Source organism: Malaclemys terrapin, chromosome 19 (genome assembly GCF_027887155.1).
Source record: "Malaclemys terrapin pileata isolate rMalTer1 chromosome 19, rMalTer1.hap1, whole genome shotgun sequence".
NCBI classification, from domain to species: Eukaryota; Metazoa; Chordata; order Testudines; family Emydidae; genus Malaclemys; species Malaclemys terrapin.
The window spans coordinates 8,286,198-8,303,488 of NC_071523.1; the positions used below are offsets into that span (position 1 = coordinate 8,286,198).

At 43.0% G+C, this 17,291-nt stretch overlaps 2 protein-coding genes across 3 annotated transcripts in view; one reads left to right on the forward strand and one right to left on the reverse strand.

Annotated features, from left to right (window-relative positions):
- Positions 1-17,291, forward strand: part of LOC128826026 (group IIF secretory phospholipase A2-like) — a 218,685-nt gene that overhangs the window by 57,149 nt on the left and 144,245 nt on the right. The gene's annotated exons all lie outside the window — the stretch shown is intronic.
- TMCO4 (transmembrane and coiled-coil domains 4) overlaps positions 1-17,291 on the reverse strand; it is an 82,231-nt gene that overhangs the window by 24,049 nt on the left and 40,891 nt on the right. For both annotated transcript variants that reach the window (XM_054009021.1, XM_054009022.1), the window contains 4 exons: positions 15,676-15,840; positions 14,462-14,598; positions 9,521-9,605; positions 3,253-3,370 (listed from right to left, as the gene is read on the reverse strand). In XM_054009021.1, coding sequence (XP_053864996.1) covers positions 3,253-3,370; positions 9,521-9,605; positions 14,462-14,598; positions 15,676-15,840 — 505 coding nt within the window. The remainder of the gene's footprint in view (positions 1-3,252; positions 3,371-9,520; positions 9,606-14,461; positions 14,599-15,675; positions 15,841-17,291) is intronic.

The window sequence follows — 17,291 nt, forward strand, 5'->3', positions numbered from 1 at the left end:
GATATTCGGGGAACACAGGAAAAGACAGATGACAGGACCAGGCAGCCCAGCTAAGGGCAGGTCTTCACTACCCGCCGATCGATCTATTGGGGGTCGATTTATCGCGTCTAGTGTAGACGTGATAAAATCGATCCCTGATCGCACTCCCCGTCGACTCCGGAACTCCAGCTCACGAGAGGCGGAAGCGGAGTCGACGGGGGAGCAGCAGCGGTCGACTTGCCATTGTCCTCATGGCCAGGTAAGTCGACCTAAGATACACCAACTTCAACTAGGCCATTCGCGTAGCTGAAGTTGCGTATCTTAGGTCGACCCCCCCACTAGTGTAGACCTGGACAAAGTCTGTACCAATAGCTGCTGCAGCTTCATCTGTCCTGGAATCAAGCCCGGAATATCATGCTGGATAAAATAATTGGGGTACAGCTGTAAAAATTTTAGGAGTAATCCTGACTCACAGGAGTAGCCTCACTGAGTTCACCAGGACTACTCCCGTGAATAGAGGCTTCCGGATCTTTAAAATTATTTCAGATTTGCAGGGAGACAGGGCTGCACCCAGCTATTGCACACTCTCCTTGTAATACGTTAACACGTAGAAGTTTGCCAGCCTGTAGCATTTGTAAACATGTTGAGCACAGGCACCGTGGCTGCTGACCTATATGCAAATTATAAAGTAATTTAGGATCTTTCTGGATTAAAGGTGCTGTAAAAATATAAGATTTTTAAATAGGAGAAGCAGCAAGATCGTGCTTCCAATCTTGAGTGGTGGGCCAGAGATGGCATGGCTGGTCTAAAGATTAACAAAATGGCTATGCATTTGGAAAGGTGAAATTCTCCCCAGTGCAGAGAGCTGGCACAAAGCCTGGACATCACTTCCATCCAACTGAGCTCTATGATGAAGGCTTAAGGAGGACTGCAGTGGTGTATAGAACCTTGTGCTGGCCTTCTGCACAGGTGAATTTTACTCTAAGAGCTGCCTCTTCCAGCTGTGCCGGTTCACCACTGTCCTTGACTATCAGATGTGAATAAAGCCCACATGGAGCTATGCCAAATGTGTGCAACATTCCCAAGGCCACATGAAATTCACTCGGTTTTGTATTTGTTGCTAACTCATTACTCAGACCAGGTTGTTTGAAAGGTCTAGCCATGCAAACATGGCTTGACTTATGGTATTACAGGGCGATCACAGGACATTGGTAGTTCGGATGATACGAAATCCAATGTAGCAGTTTCAACTGGCTTTCACTTCAAGATGTTTGGTTCATTGAAACGTCAACGTTGAGAGGTGTGAACTGAACTCAAGTAAATGGGCCTGATTCTGATCTCACACCCGTTTTACACTAATGTAAGTCCACAAACTTCCATGAAGTTGCTTCTGATCCACCACCATCTGGCTCAATATTTATGCAAACACCGAGGCAGGGAACCACCACATCTCCAGACCCATGTGAACGTCTTATTAGGAAATAACATATTTCCCTGATTCATGTCTCAGATACTCTCACCGAAATCCACCCCATAGCTCTCCAATTAACACCTCACATCACCCTTCATATAGACCTGGTGCTTCTCAGCTGCAGTATCCTGTGGGATTTTAGAGATTAAATGTACTAGGATATGTATCTGGAATCTCATCCCCTGCTCACTCCGGTTTGTGTGCAACTGAGCTGTAATTTATTAACCGCTGTTTGTTGAACAGTCGAAATATGGCCTGCCAAAGTAAAGAGACTAACTTGAATTATACACACATAGCCCATTTTATTTCAGTAGCACAGTCAAGCTCTGAAACGATAACAAGATTATTTCTCTTATATTACCGGAAACGAATATACTATGCTTTCTGCACTGAAATAAGTAGAGGTTGTTTTGCAGTTCTGGGATGATCTATAGTCACTACAGCAAAATCAGTTATACACGTAAATTGCTAATCATGAATGGCTTCCTGGAGGAAAACAGAAACATCCCCCAGAAACTACTGTACAGGAGACAGCAGTTGCTTTTTTCGCTATGTTACATGAAGAAATGCAGTAATTTGCATACACATCCTGCATCTATAAGACCTCAGCGATACAAAATTAGCAAAAGCAGCATCTCTCAGCTCAGCCATACGGATGGGAGTAATGAAGATTTCTTGTTTTAATCTCAAGTGCTTGTGATTTTAATTTCTCTCTTCTGATCGTTTTAAGGTACGTAAAATAATAGAATATATTGTATATTAACACGCACCTCTCTCTCTCTCTGTACACTTATTTGTAGACAAATTTGCATCATTGTTAAGGTTTGGCCAATTAGGTGATATAACATATGTTAAAAACAAGTAATTCCACAAATTAGCTCTCAGGTCTGGTCAACACCTAAACATTAGATCGACCTAAGCTCATAGACTCATAGACTTTAAGGTCAGAAGGGACCATTATGATCATCAGGTCTGACCCCCTGCATTCTGCAGGCCACAAAACCGTCCCTACCCCTTCCCTTGACTCTGCTGTTGAAGTCCCCAAATCCTGTGGCTTAGTGACTTCAATTGGCAGAGAACCCTCCTGCTAGCGATCCCTGCCCCATGCTGCGGAGGAAGGTGAAAAACCTCCAGGGCCTCAGCCAATCTACCCTGGAGGAAAATTGCTCAAGGCTGTTGGCCCAACTGCCACTGCCAGGTTGATAGAAAAATTCTACTGTTGACCTAGCTACTGCCTCTTGAGAGGGCGGATTATGTACAATCGATGGAAAAACCCCTTCTGTTGACATCGGAAGCATCTACACTGCAGTGCTACAGCAGCATAACTGCAGTCCTGTAGCAGTGCTGCTGTAGTGTAGACATACCCTCTGTGAATTGAAGAGCTGGATTCTCATGTACACCTTGGCACCATTCTGACAGTTTTAAGAAGCTTTAGAGTGGATGTAAGTTACATTTACACCTTGTCTGAGGCCCCTTTACGGTACCAGAGGGTCGTAAAGCAGCCATAAGTGTAAATGAAATACAGTCCCTAAATACCAAATCCTTTATATGCGCAGGCTTCCAGTCTAAAGTTCACCATAAATAGTTAATCAAAGCCCAAGACAGAACAGCCTTATGTTGCCTCCTGAAGACTTTCAAATCCAAGTAATGGACGCAATGACTTCTAAAGAAGATGGTTCTCTACTGAGAGCTCCTTAATACTTCAATCTTTGGGGCTGTCAAAATGTTCAAAAGCAATAAATGAAAGATCCGCTAACAGCGACCCAGCCATAATGAGCCGTCGAGGTTGTGCATGTACAGACCTGCAATAGCCATTTATGATCCTGCCCGACACCACCTTTGTGAAAGCTTTCCAGTACTTGGCGTCTCCTTCCACTGGGGCTCCCAGCAGGACCACATCCTCGACGATCCCCTCACAGTCTATAGAGATGGGAACAGCCCCCCACAAGGCAAAGGGTGTTACTTGGATTTGGAAGGCAGCCCAGAAAATGCATCTATGTTCATATGATACAGACAAGTGAGATTTGCCCTCTGAGGGATGAGAGTATTTTTAGTGGAATTCACTTACTTTATTTCTGTTGATTCATTTGTAAAGATAAACTAAAAAGCTCTCAGGTCTGATCTGCAGAAGCATGGAGAATCCACAGTTCCAACTGAAGCCAATGGGAGCCCAACATCTATGAAAATCAGGGCCCTGGCGATTGTGAAAGGTGTCAGGCTGACAGCAATGGGGAGTGAAGTTCTCTTGTCACAGAGCAGGTATAGCACAAGCAGTAGCGTGGAAGGCTCTTCCCATACTGCCAATCAGTAGAGTCAGTGTGAGATTGGCATTGTTTCACAATATATGGAATGAGGGGACAAGTGAGACCACTGAAGCAAATGTATAATTAAGTTCAATAAACTCTTCCACCTGACCAGCCCTGGAAGTTGCTAATGCATCCGTCCACTGAATGCACGACAACAGAATTCCTAGTGGCAATTCCCAATCACAACTCTGAAGCAGTTTAGTTCTTCATACTCTCTGGGTACAATCTGCTCAAAAGGTGTGTTGAGTCTGATCAAAATTAATGCTCCTCTTTTATTCTTAGTGGACAAACTGCAGCTAAGAAATCCCAGTAGAAGCAAGCGATGGATTGAGAAAGATTGGGCAGCACTTCTGTGCTTTTCAATAAAAAAGGTGCTATGATACATTCACTATTGCCAGGACAGAGCTCCACAAAGCAGTCTCAGTCTGGGGGTGGGACACGGAGCTTCTGGTTTTTAGTTCACCTTCCAGAGCATCATGGGTTAGAGAAAGTTGAAATCAATTCCTAATAAGCAAACTAAAATCCCAATGTGTGTGCATGCACGCATATTAGGTCTATAGAAACAATAGATATAAATGTTTAATTACACAGTATGTATCAAAAAAGAAGGTGCAATTTTAACAACTGACTCTCTGTTTATGTAGAGTTGTGAAAAAGAGACAGTAAAGTGCCTTCCGATATAGTAATTGTATGTTGATATGACGGGGAATTCTATCAACTAGAGTCCCATATATATTATTATTTATTTGTATGGTGGTAGCACTTAGGAGCCCCCGTCCTCGCCCAGGACCCTATGGTGCTAGGTGCTGTACAAACACAGAACAAAAAGACAGTCCCTGCCCTGAAGAGCTTATTCTGCCAAAACCAGAATCTTGACCTTTGGAGAGCGCAGCTCAGCATATGTGGGTTTTGGTCATTTTCAGGAGAGTGTACCTGGTTTGTAGAATAGGGGGCTGGGATTATGAGGAAATAAATGTGAAAGCAATTACATACCGTGTCAAGTCATGGCCCAGGAGACGATGCCTGGATAGATTTTTAATCAATGCAATTGATTTCCTTTCTCTAACAGCAATAATAACCCGGCGCTCCCTGCAGAGAGCATTATTCTACACAGTTTTACTATGATGTAAATTCCAACCCCCGATGACAATCTGAAACGAGCGCTGTTGGTTTCATTTCTTAATTATGAAGCAAATTTCACACACATTAAAAAACAACAACAACAGTGATTCGATTTTGTTAGCTTAACTTGATGGGCAATGAGACTACTGCTTCCACAGTAATTGGGTAATGAAAAAACAGAGCCATGTGGACAGGGCAATAATTCCAGTCTCTAGCGTAAGGTCAATTGAAAGAGCAAGAAAAAGAAGCTCATATCAGGCTCCTGAAGACTGGAACTAACCACTGGAAGGTCTGGTTTCTTTTCCTCCCTTCCTCTATTCTGTTCCTGTTTGAAATGAAGATGCTCAATTTTGGCTGTGTATTCATTTCTTTTGAATGACTATGGAGGAAGAAGGACGCTTAAGAATATAGATCACTGATCTGCATGGTTACTACCACGCTAGTTAATTATACCTATCCCGTGGGCTACAAATTGTTTATACTGATAAGGAATAATAAAGCCCATGTGCACAGGGAAAGGAAAAATTAATGATTCTAGATAATATGAGAAAAGAAAAGATTCTACCCTCAGTCAACCCCTCTTGGGATTAATACATTTCACAGCCTCCTCCTGCCTCTGACTCAGAAACATCATTAATTCTGGCAGGATGTGTAAAAAGAAAAAAAGGCTTTTATTCCACTTGGCCAACTTCTTAGTAGATAAGACACAATTCTATATTGGGATTCGATAGGAGAGTAATGGGGCAGGGATTGGCAATTCCCATTGCCTGCTAGCTACTAAAAAGGGGTTTTGTGATGAAAGCAGCTGTATTTGCTTGCCGTGAGGCAATAATTGACAGGCAAATAATCTTGGAAAAGGCCCACGCGGTGCATACTGAGCCTGGGGCTAGGACCAGTCTCTGGGAGCAGGGAAAGACGTTGCCATGTTCCCAGGTCTGGAAGTGTTACACACACAGGGCATTATTGTGCCATTCAGGTGAAATCCACCCTTCGTAGAGGGGCAAGTACAAGAGATATGCATCACTTAAGTGCTACTTAAAACCTCAAAACAGAGGGCATGAGCTCAGGCTCTGAACCTACCCCCTCCCTAGGCTTCAGAGCCTGAGCTGCAGCCTGAATTACAATGTCAAAGCGCTGGCTAACAGCTATTTTTAGAGCACTAGCATGAGCCCAGCTAGCCCGAGTCTCTTGACCTGGGCTGGGAGGCTCACTCCTGTGGGCTGTGTAGACATACCCATTGACTTAGGTGGGATTTAAGCTCTCCAGTGGGATTTAAGTCAAGCACATAAATAAGTGCTGTCCTGAACGGAGGCCTAGATGAGCCAAACAGTGTTCGCACTGGATGTCTGACAGGTGATTTGCTTTCTGAGGACATCGTAGAAGCCAAGATCCGGTCTGCTCTCTGGTGCCTTAACGATCCCATGCCTTTAAAGGTTTTGTCTTAACAGGGGTTTGTCCAGGTATCTTTGGGCAGTATTTCCCCTCCTCGCCCACTGTTGGGCACTGTTTGCAATGCTGGTTGGCTGCATTGCAGTGTTTCTGTAATTTATAATTTGTGAAGCTCATTGGGGTCCTCAGGATGATATAGAAGCAAGGAATTATTTATGAGTATTATTACTATTTGTAAAAACTACTCATTTAATGCAAACTGGCAAACCTGCCTAGCAAAGTAACATAACTATTAAGCCTAAATAAAATGTTTGAAACAGCCACTGAAAAATATCATTCATTTTAACTTGAGTCCCCAGAGAAGGCACAGGTACCATTTTCCATCCCAGAGCAACACAGGCTTGCCATGCCGGACCAGACCAGCAGTTCACACAGTTAGATTACCCCATCTCGGATAGTAACTTGCACCAGAGCTGTCAAAGAAAGGCACAAAAGTCCAGAAACACACAATTATGCAATAACCTACCCAATGGATGAAGTTTCTTCCTAAACCCAAGCCAGCTTGGCTTATGTTTTGAAGTACTAGGGCTGAGATCCATTATCAATTTTTACCCTCCCTAGTTTAACTGTGGATATACTTATTAATCATCTAGGAACATAGGAACCATACAAGATCAGACCCGTGGTCTTTTAGTCCAGTATCCTGCCACTGATAGCGGCCAGGACCAGATGTACGTGCATAATCCTTCTTTTACTTCCATGAAGCTTCTGGCTTCAAACATCACCCTGGGCAGTTTCACAAGTTAATGAAACATTTTTTAGCTAAGTATTACATTTATCGGTTTTTAATTGTTTGTCTTTTTATTTCATGGGATAGCTCCTTGATCTTGTATTAGGAGAAAGGGTTATTAGGATCTCCGGACTCACCTCCTCTCTATGCTATTTTAATATACTTCCATCATGCCCTATCTCATTTACCCCCATTGTATGGTTGTCACAATCTTTTTAATGTCTCCTGATTTGGACGTCTTTCGCGTCTATGAATTTTCATCACTGTCCTCTGAAGCTCTTTACAACCCTTCGCACACATTCTATTCTTATACTGTCATGCTACTAAGATTGTATACAAAAAGGACCACAAGATTGGGCCTTGTATTTATTATGTATGCGTCTTCAGAGTCCAGACCCAGATGTCCCAGATGGCTGCTCCATTCCTTCAGTGGCTTGCTGTTGGAATGTGCACTGGCAGGACGCATTGGCAATCTGCACTAAACACGTTGCTTTTAGTCCCACAAACAGCTTAGCTTTCCTAATTCAATTAAAGGACTGAACAATCAGTGTGCAGTGGGGGGGCCGCTACAAGATGTATTTATGATGCTTAGATTTCTTTCGAATGGCATATAACCAGACAGCCCCTAATGATTCCCTTTCACATGTTACTTAGCTATAGTGCTGTGCAGTCTCATTGAGAGAGACTGCAAGGCTATTAACGGCTAACGAAAGCCTCAAAACATTACGGCCCCGACATTTTCAGGGCACTGAGAAGAAAAGAGTAAATCTGGGGCCAGATTCGGAACTCAGTTCTACCAGGGTAAACTCAGAGTGATTCTAATCAAGTCACTAGGATACAGTCTGGTGCTACAAAGACTAGAATTTGGCCTCTTGTATTTCAGGGGCTGTGAGAAGTCCTGGCACGCAGCTGTAAACGGAAAGGAAGCTGACCTCCTCCTCTCATGCTGGTTTAATCTGTTCCCACCTGCCAACACCTACTAATGAATGTTTGCCCGTGTAAAGCTCCTTACTTATTAGCTACATTCTGTGAGGGCAAATGTTAATTAATAAAATTGTCTAGGTAGGGGGAGGGATAAGCACAAACTACTACTGACTCAACTCCAACATGCAATTTACATCAATTGATCAGAATGACTTGATTCTTTTTCTAAATTAAGAATAGAATCTATTAATAAACAAAACCACAACTGGTAACAAATTGACAGATGGTTTTATGCTTGGCTTTAGGGAAAAATTACCATGAAAATAGCTGACGACAGTGGCATTTCAATGACTTAAATGGGAGGGACAACTCATGGGGTCAGAAACAGTAGCTACAGAGAGCTTTCAATAAAGGCGAAGCATCTTCTGCCAAGTTCACAGCGAAGCGTGGGCCGCTCACAGACTGATTCACCAGACAAATGTCACAGAACGTCGAGAGTGCTTTTGCAGATGGAGGGCCAAATTCTGCTCTCAATTACACTGGTGTAAATCTGAAGTAACTACTGAAGTCGGTGGAGTTACTCCAGGTTTACACCGGAGACAGCAGAATTAAATTCTGAACGTATTTCAAAACTGTTTTGTAGGTTTCTATTTAGACTGCACCTCAGGAAGTAAATACCCTCAGCCACATACTGGCTTGGAATGCACATAATCCAAGTGCATTAGATGTGGCCAGGAGGGGATCAATGGGATAGAAACTATCCATGGTGCCTCTTGCTTCCCTTCAAACCAACAGAGATGCAGCTTCACAGTCTCTCTGCAGCCAGAGCTGGGGACGGGTATCCCAGGGCAGGGTGTAAGGCCTGGAGGTGCGGTCCATATATTTCAGCATATCTACATCCTTCTATTGGTTCACAGACCAGGTTATTTCTGCTACTGACAGGAGTAGTCTGTATTGTGAGGCCAAGGAAGAGAATAATATGCTGCCTTTTAATGTTAACATGTACCCATCTGAATGAAGGCCATGTAATGTGAGCTTTGTGCCTGTTGCCCTAATGAGGCCTATGCATTGGGGAGGCCCAGTTAGGGCGTCCTGTTAGCTGTGTGCACTGGGGTAGCTCCGTTCAAGTGGTCCATTAATGCATTAGGGTGGCCCAATGGATAACTTGTATCAGCAGAAAAAACTAATCTATATCTCCTCCAGCTTAACACAATCAGAGCCTCTTAGCCTTTCTTAAGGAGCTGCATACACAGCTCCACAACCACCACTAAACTAGCATCTTTGTTGACTGTCTCAGCGAAGAGCCCAAGGACTGAATGAGCCCTGGAGACTAAACTGCTCCCTTAACCCTAGAGGTTGTCCAGCGAGGTCAGGCTGTGAAGCACAAAGGCAATGCCATGTGGCTGTGCTGTCCTTCTGTGGCTATTCTAGAGGACTTCGATCTCCAGAGCTGTTGGCATGATAACTTCTACCAGCACTAAATTCATAAAAAAAAGGTGATGGAAAAATAAATAAGAGAGTTAAATGTTTGGACTCTACCTTTTTCTTGAGCCATCTCCTTCAGGCAGAAGTAAATGACCCTTGCGCCCAGACTGAAGCCAATCAAAGTGACAGGTCGTTTGCCCTAGGGAACAAAGAGGCACAGGCACAAATGAGGAGGGTATGGCTGTCAAACAGTCTGCTAGACCTGGAAAGAAAGGGCTGGCCGGTGGGGGTGCCTAGGCTCTGATCCAGCAAATCATGTAAGCATGTGCTGAATGTTAAGTATGTGAGCCGTTCCATTGCCTTCAGTGATATTACTGATGTTCTTAAAGTTAAGCACAGTTACATTTAACTTAAAATTAAGTGCTTTGCTGGATAAGGGTCCAAATGCACTCTTCCTGCTTTATTAATATCAAGTTTCTCACACATCATCTAAGGAAGCTCCTTTTCACTGAATGGTCCATTTGCTATGCACTGCGCCTTACCAACACTATTTTAATTTCAAAGAATGCAAAGCCCCATATAACAACATGGAAATGAGTGAGGGGCTGGAACACATTTTCAAGGCAGGAAATCAAGTCCAACCCGCAAGCAATTAATTTCAGGGCTGTAAAATACCATTAGAGCAACTGCTGCCATTTTCCTAGCAAGGAGAGAAACTTGTTTCCGCCTTACAAAAGCATTCTCTCTCTCGGGGCTCCCAACCACCAAGAAATGAAATGTAATGCCATCTTTGGCAGAGATGAAGACGAAAAGGCAGTGCCATGCCTTTCCGATGCTTGCGGAGTTAATAGACCTGGCACGTGAAATAGGCTCCCATGGCTTTTAACACTGCCAGCCAGTCAATTTTCCATGAAAAGGCAAACAGTGGGGTGTATGCATATCTAGCCTCTATTAACAGATGATTTACCAGCTCTAGCCAAGAGGAGATATGGATGCGAGCAAGCTGGTTTAAACTTAATCCAGATAAACCAGAGCTAATGCTGGTTTGATGGGGAACCGTTTAGAGGATTCAGCTCCTTCTACTGAACATGTGTTGGACATTTGTTAATGAGGTTCCCAACCTTGGTCTTGGGGATTTGTGGTGATCTGTGTGACAGATATGGCAATTTTCTGCAATATCATTGGGAGACCTTATTTAATTACATTTAAGTGTCTGTGGGGTCCATTGTATGAAATGAATGGTGTATTATTGTGGGCCGGGATTCTATGTAACCTCTCGAGGTGGGAGATATGACAGATGTGAGTCCTGGGGGTTCAAAGGACTATTGTGAACAATGTGCCAGACAAGAATGGTCTTTTGGAACAGAAAATGTTAAAGGGATTTTCCTGGGGATATCTATCTTGGGAGAGTTTAGTGCAAATACCCCACCTCCAGTTATGCAAAACCCCAGCCTTTTGAAGCCATGCCTTGGGGAATGAGCCACTGTCTGCTGTTCATGCGTTACATGAGGCCAAGATCAAAGGCTCAAGATGCATAAAAGAAAGACTAAACTAGCGGTTCTGGTTCTGAACCTGAGACTGTTATGAACTTGTAGTCACGGGAAAAAAACATTTCTGGGTTTTGAAGGACTGACACGTACCATAGCCGAGGTTGGAGATGGGATGACCTTTGGTAAGCTTTTTAGCATGCATGTTCTTGTATTGTTTTCATATGTTTTCTCTGCAATGCTTTCACCTTAAGAATAAATTTGGTTGCTTATGAAGAACTGTGTGGTAACTTATAACTGTGGGCCATTATGCTATTCATAGCCTCTGAAGAGAAAGCAAACCACAGAAGCTAGCTTGTTTAGGCACTCTGGCTTGCTGGCAACTGTGTATAGGTAGGCAACTGTGCAGTGTGGAAAAACCCTGGTCAGGAGAGAGACACACCTGAGTCTCTACCAAGAGAGGTAACAGCTGGGAGCCTGTTTTCTCTTTCAGGTGACATTGTAAATAAGAAGCAGGTAGCATTATTTCCCGTACATGTAAACAAACTTGTTTGTCTTAGTGATTGGCTGAACAAGAAGTAGGACTGAGTGGACTTGTAGTCTCTAAAGTTTTACATTGTTTTGTTTTTGAGTGCAGTTATGTAAAAAAAAAATCTACATTTTTCACGATAAAGAGATTGCACTACAGTACTTGTATGAGGTGAACTGAAAAACACTATTTCTTTTATCTTTTTTACAGTGCAAATATTTGTAATAAAAATAATACTATAAAGTGAGCACTGAACACATCGTATTCTGTGTTGTAATTGAAAACAATACATTTGAAAATGTAGAAAAACATCCCAAAATATTTATAATACATTTAAATTGGTATTCTATTATTGTTTAACAGTGTGATTAAAACTGCAATTAATCTCAACTATTATTTTTAATCTCGCGATTAATTGCAATTATTTTTTTAATCATTTGACAGCCCTAATTTAAATTTTAAAAACCCAAACTGTTTCCGAACATCACAAAATGAAATAAAAATTTCAAATGGAAACTCAATGAAAATATTTCATTTTGGTTTGCTCTGAAATTTCCCATTGGAAAAGCAACATCTTCCTGCAAAATAATTGATGAAGCCCTATTTTTTGGCAGAAATTTTTTTGGTCAAATATTATTTCAAGCAGCATTAGCTGGAAGAGTGTATGGCTGCTACTCGTAGGGTCATCATGAAAATGTGATGTGGGCATCCTACTTCAATGAGCAAGATTTTATCTTAAATACATTTAATAGGATTTTCTATGAAATCAAGCAGGGAGGGATTTTAACAGTAAGAAGTGCCTTCTTCTTGGGCTAAACGCACATCAGGTATAATAGGGTTCAGAAACATCCTGTTAACTAGTTTTAGGTTCTCCGGCACAGCAGGATTTTGTGCTTTAACCATAACTAAAGCTAAAAGACAATGTCACATGCCCTTGGGCAAATCTTTACTTCAAACCAGGCCTTTATTATTGCCTTTTGGGCACTGTGTTTTTATTAGAAATCAACTTTGCTGGCTTACATTCTTGTTTCAGGGAGTTATTTATGACATTCTGGTGTTTGGCTATGTCTCCCTTTACCTCTTGGCCCTGAATAGCTCATCTACAATAGATACTGGACTAGTGTACCTGTAAGATCAACACAGAGATCAGCCTGTACTCATAGCAAATAATGGCAGGACCTGGGCAGAAGTTTAATTTCAGGTTTGGCAGCTGGGGATGAAGACGACGACTTGGCAGGACGGCTGGTTTTACTGAGCTGTTTCTTTCAGTGCCAATCCATCCCATGTGTCTATTTGGCTCCTTTTTCTTTTCTTCTTGTTTATTCTGGGCTTAAGCTCTTCTACTTCCCCATCTCCTTTGGATTTATGTTCTGAATCTTATTCCTTCACAACCTGTTGCTTCATCCACTATCCCCCTCCTCCATTTTGTGTATGCATTTCTGTTTCTTTCCCTCTCCACCTCCCATTTTATTTCCCTCTTTTCCCTTGACTTTTATTCCAGGGGCGTCCAGCAGGAGCAGACAATCACTCAACATAATTGTGCCTCGGCTCCAACAAAGCACTTTCCTGGAGGAGACAACATCCATCTGAATGTGACTAATACCCTGCAACCCCAGCCAGTTCTATGCCACTGCCTCGCGCCATGAGGAAGCAGGAATCATTGTGCGAGAACTTTTTGCTTGGGTGTCCAATAGAAATGGGGGCTAGTTACGGAGAATTCAGGCTAACAGGACCTGTGCCCAATTTAATTCCTCTTGGCAGAAGGTGGCTGCCTCTAGAATAAGCCAATTCTTTACTTCTCCCCTCCCCTCCATGGTTGGTTTTACAAATAATGATTTTAGAATGAAGCCTGGTGAATTTCCGGGCTTGTGTCAGTTTGGGATTAGTAAGGAAGTAAGACCCAGCGTCTTCACCGGAATGACTCCAGATTTATACCAACATAGCTCAGAGCAAAATTTGGTCCTTGCTGCAGGTAGGTGCTATGCAATCTTCCCTCGCCCCACTCTGCCGATGCCTCTTACCTCTTGATGGGTATTTCAGCTGTCTGTCTTTTCTCTTCCTTTCTCTTCCTTTCTCTCCCGCCTCATCCTCTGCTTTCACTCCCCCACTGTCAAGATCGGGCCGAGTGGACAAATCACACCAATTTGCACTTCTGACTTGGATTAGACCTGAATCCAGGTCTCTGGCAGTGAAAAGCTAGATTTGTTATTACCCCCAGTGTGTCACCAAGCTTCCTGGATTAAATGGATGCGTGACAAAAAATAGATGCCATAGTATGTCTCATGTTAAACGTTCCTGCAATTATCAGGGGGGTAGCCGTGTTAGTCTGGATCTGTAAAAAGCGACCAAGAGTCCTGTGGCACCTTATAGACCAACAGTCTTTGTCGCTTTTTCCCTCCAATGATTTTGTTTGTTGTCCTTCAGTACTGGACTCTGTCTGTAAGCCCTGTTTGCAAGTGTAACCCACACACTTCCTGGGTGTGGTGTTTTGTCCCATCTAGTGGCACCGAGACCACTTAGAGAGAGAGAAAGTAATTAATGAGTCTGCTCTACTGCCTTAGCTAACAGCCAGTTGGCTTTTAGCTCATGCGGTAGAGGCTCATGCACTAAGCTCCAGAGGTCTTCGGTTTGATCCCGACGACCGGGTTTGTTGGCGTTACACAGGGAATGGTGTATTAGCATTTCAAAGGACTGCTACAATCTCTTCCGCTATCAGAACTCTCTATTAGACTGATTGCTGACTGACCTCTTCTGCATTTAGCAAAGGTTTGGGTTAAATTAAACCAACATTTGCAGGCAGCCTCTCATCAACCCATGTTCTCCTCATTCCCTGCATGGAAGAGTGAGATATATGCTGGTCTCCCTCACGCCTCAATTTTGCATTCTTGAGCTTGTTATTGACTTTCTTCCCCTTGGACAAATACCACCTGTTGTTTGACAAGCATGCTGTAAAACATCAGACGCCTGGAGCTTCCCCAAGATATCAGTCCCTTCCAGCTGTAATAACTGGAGCCATTTTTTGCCCCCTCAGCCAATTACCTGCTGTCGACTGAGCAATATCTGTGCCAGATGTTTGCCCACTTCAGCTGATCGATTCAGGCATACTCCCCATGGGTTGTCAATGACACTGGCAACAGTAAGAAGTGAAGCTGGCCACGTCAGGGCTGTCACTATGCCTGAGAGGTACAAAGCAAACAGGAAATCAAAGTTACAAATCTGGGCAAATTTCAAAAGTCAGATGGTTTGCTAGAGTAAAAACACTGCATCTTTGTCACTGTCAACATTTCTTTCCCAGGATTGATTTAAGGTGTGTTTTGCAAAATTAAAAACAAGACAGAATCTGTTAAATGTCATGTGCACTGCATTCAGGTGTAATGCGTGGATGTAATGTGCTCAAGCAAAACAGGAGAAACCTAATGCATTCAGATGGCCAGGTACAACACGAGGAATACAGTGCATGAGGTTATAATGCATTGTCATCTGCATAGGAATGTTGGATATGATGTGTCCAGGTATAGTGCATGGACGGGGCGTGCACATGCAGAACACAGGGAATACAGTGCATTCAGGTATAATGCAAAGAGACAGTGTGCACAAGCAGAACATGTGCACTTAATGCTCTGTAATGTTGGGACAGATGTAACGGAAGCAGGCGGGCATCCCGTATGGATGCAGTTTGCACATGTGGAAGCTGTGGATGAAGCATGCAATGCAATGCAATATGGATAGTCTTTTGTGCAAGTTGTATCCAAAATTGCGTAGATTAGAGTTACAATAATAAATAGCAGAGGGAAAGAAACACTGAGGCACACAGGTAAGGGAGAAAAGCCGTTTTCAGCTGAGATTTGAAATGCCATGACAAACCGATGAGGTGGAATGATCCAGGAAGGTTGTTCCACACGACAGGAGCTGCTAAAGAGAGGCTCTCACGCTGACCCTGGTGAGATTGTTTGAAAGAAAGGCGGGTTGCTCTGGAATACTATGCCTTCAATCCTGTTGATGGATGGGCTTCACTTTGTTTTTCCTTTGAAGTCAATGGGACAACTACAGGGCGTAAAATGAAGCAGGTGCAGAAATCTTTGCAGGACTAAGGTCAATACATGTAAGGTTTGCAAGTGACACTGCTTCTCGGATAATCAACAAATGAATAGGAAAAAATCACCTATTCGGGGGAAGGCCTCTTTGAACAAACACAAATGCTGAAACCAGTAGATTCAGCACCCAAGCAGCCTTGGTATAACTCAGATGCTTACCTGATAAGACAGTGAACTTCAGGGCTTCCTGAGCCATGATGTTCACAAAACCATTTAGCAGGGAATCCAGAGCGTTGCCCAACTCCATCAGGTACTTGGATTCCCAGGCCAGACAGTACTGCTCACTGGACTGCAACATGCTGCTCCAGGGAGCTGTGAAACTGCCTAAGAAACGATGGGAACACAAAGAATCCAGTTTCACAGAAGGAAAAACAACTACTGACTGGCCACAGGAGTCAAACAAGGAGCCAGTAAAGGAGCGAGTGATAATGTCAACCTGCAGAATACTTTAATCTGCTCCATTATTCAGGGATCATATTTTGAAATGCTATTAATGATGGACACGTCTTCATAAGTCCTTCATTTCAACTGGATTTCTTGTTGCTAAAAGATGGATTGACAGCACTGGAGACTGAAAGCTTTTGTTTATCAAAAGAACAGATCCAGCTAACCCAAGCTGCTCTGCCAATGAGTCTTAACCTAGTATGGAGGGACCACCTCCAGGTTCAGTCTCTGTGGCCCATTCATGCCTTGACTGCTGTGGAATCTGCCAAAAAGGGATCAATTAGTGCTAATTATGATGGGAGTTAAGGACCTTCCTTCCCTCACCAAAGATAAGACTAAATCCTATAGTTCATACTGTGTCCCCATTTTGGCCAAATTTGGATTTGGGCATGCAGCCCAAAGTAGTTGAAGGAACATGGCAGGATTTTGCCCATAGCGTTTTCAAATGCATTTGTTAGTCATTTCTGATGAGAAGGTGATGAGTGGAGACAGTTTCCATGAGACTTTGATGAGAACAGAGGGTGCTCACTATCTTGCAAGAGGTGCTAAGGATCTTGTCAGATCCCTTCCTATGCTCCTAATCATTTTTGCTGCAATTCTGGGGCTCTTTTCCTTTTAAAAAAAAGGACTTAAATCTGCCACTTCACTGTGAATGTCCTAAGTACCATGCTATGGTATATTATCCTCCTGGTACTTGGGTTTTGCAGGCTTAGACTGAATTAATGGATCTGTCCGAAAGTGAGAATGAAGACCATTTAGAGACCCAGACTGTGTTTACTACCTCTTTTTCTTTGGCTTAATTTTTCTTAGACGCAAATCAAGAGCAGTAGCAATTCCTGTCAGCACAATTTTTTTGCTGCCAGCTGAGTGGAAAAGTGTGGGCTAAGAGGTCAGGAGGGGACACCAGCAACTCTAATACATGCCAGCTAAATTGTAAAGAGGAATAGTATAATTTAGCCTCCTAAAATTCTAAGGTCACCTACTCCTTGTTCCCTTCCTGAACAATACATAGCATACTGAGGCAGCCACAGAATAGAAGCCATGCAAGCTTCCACCACAATATCCTACCAACCTGCCTCAATCTTGACTAGAAGGGACCATACTTAGTTATACAGTAGAACCTCAGAGTTATGAGCTGACCAGTCAACCACACACCTCATTTGGACCTGGAAGTATGCAATCAGGTAGCAGCAGAGTGTTAGATGAAAACTACTAAAAAATAAAGGGAAAGTTTTTTAAAAAAATTTGACAAGGTGAGGAAACTGTTTCTGTGCTTGTTTCATTTAAATTAAGATGGTTAAAAGCAACATCATTCTTCTGCATAGTAAAGT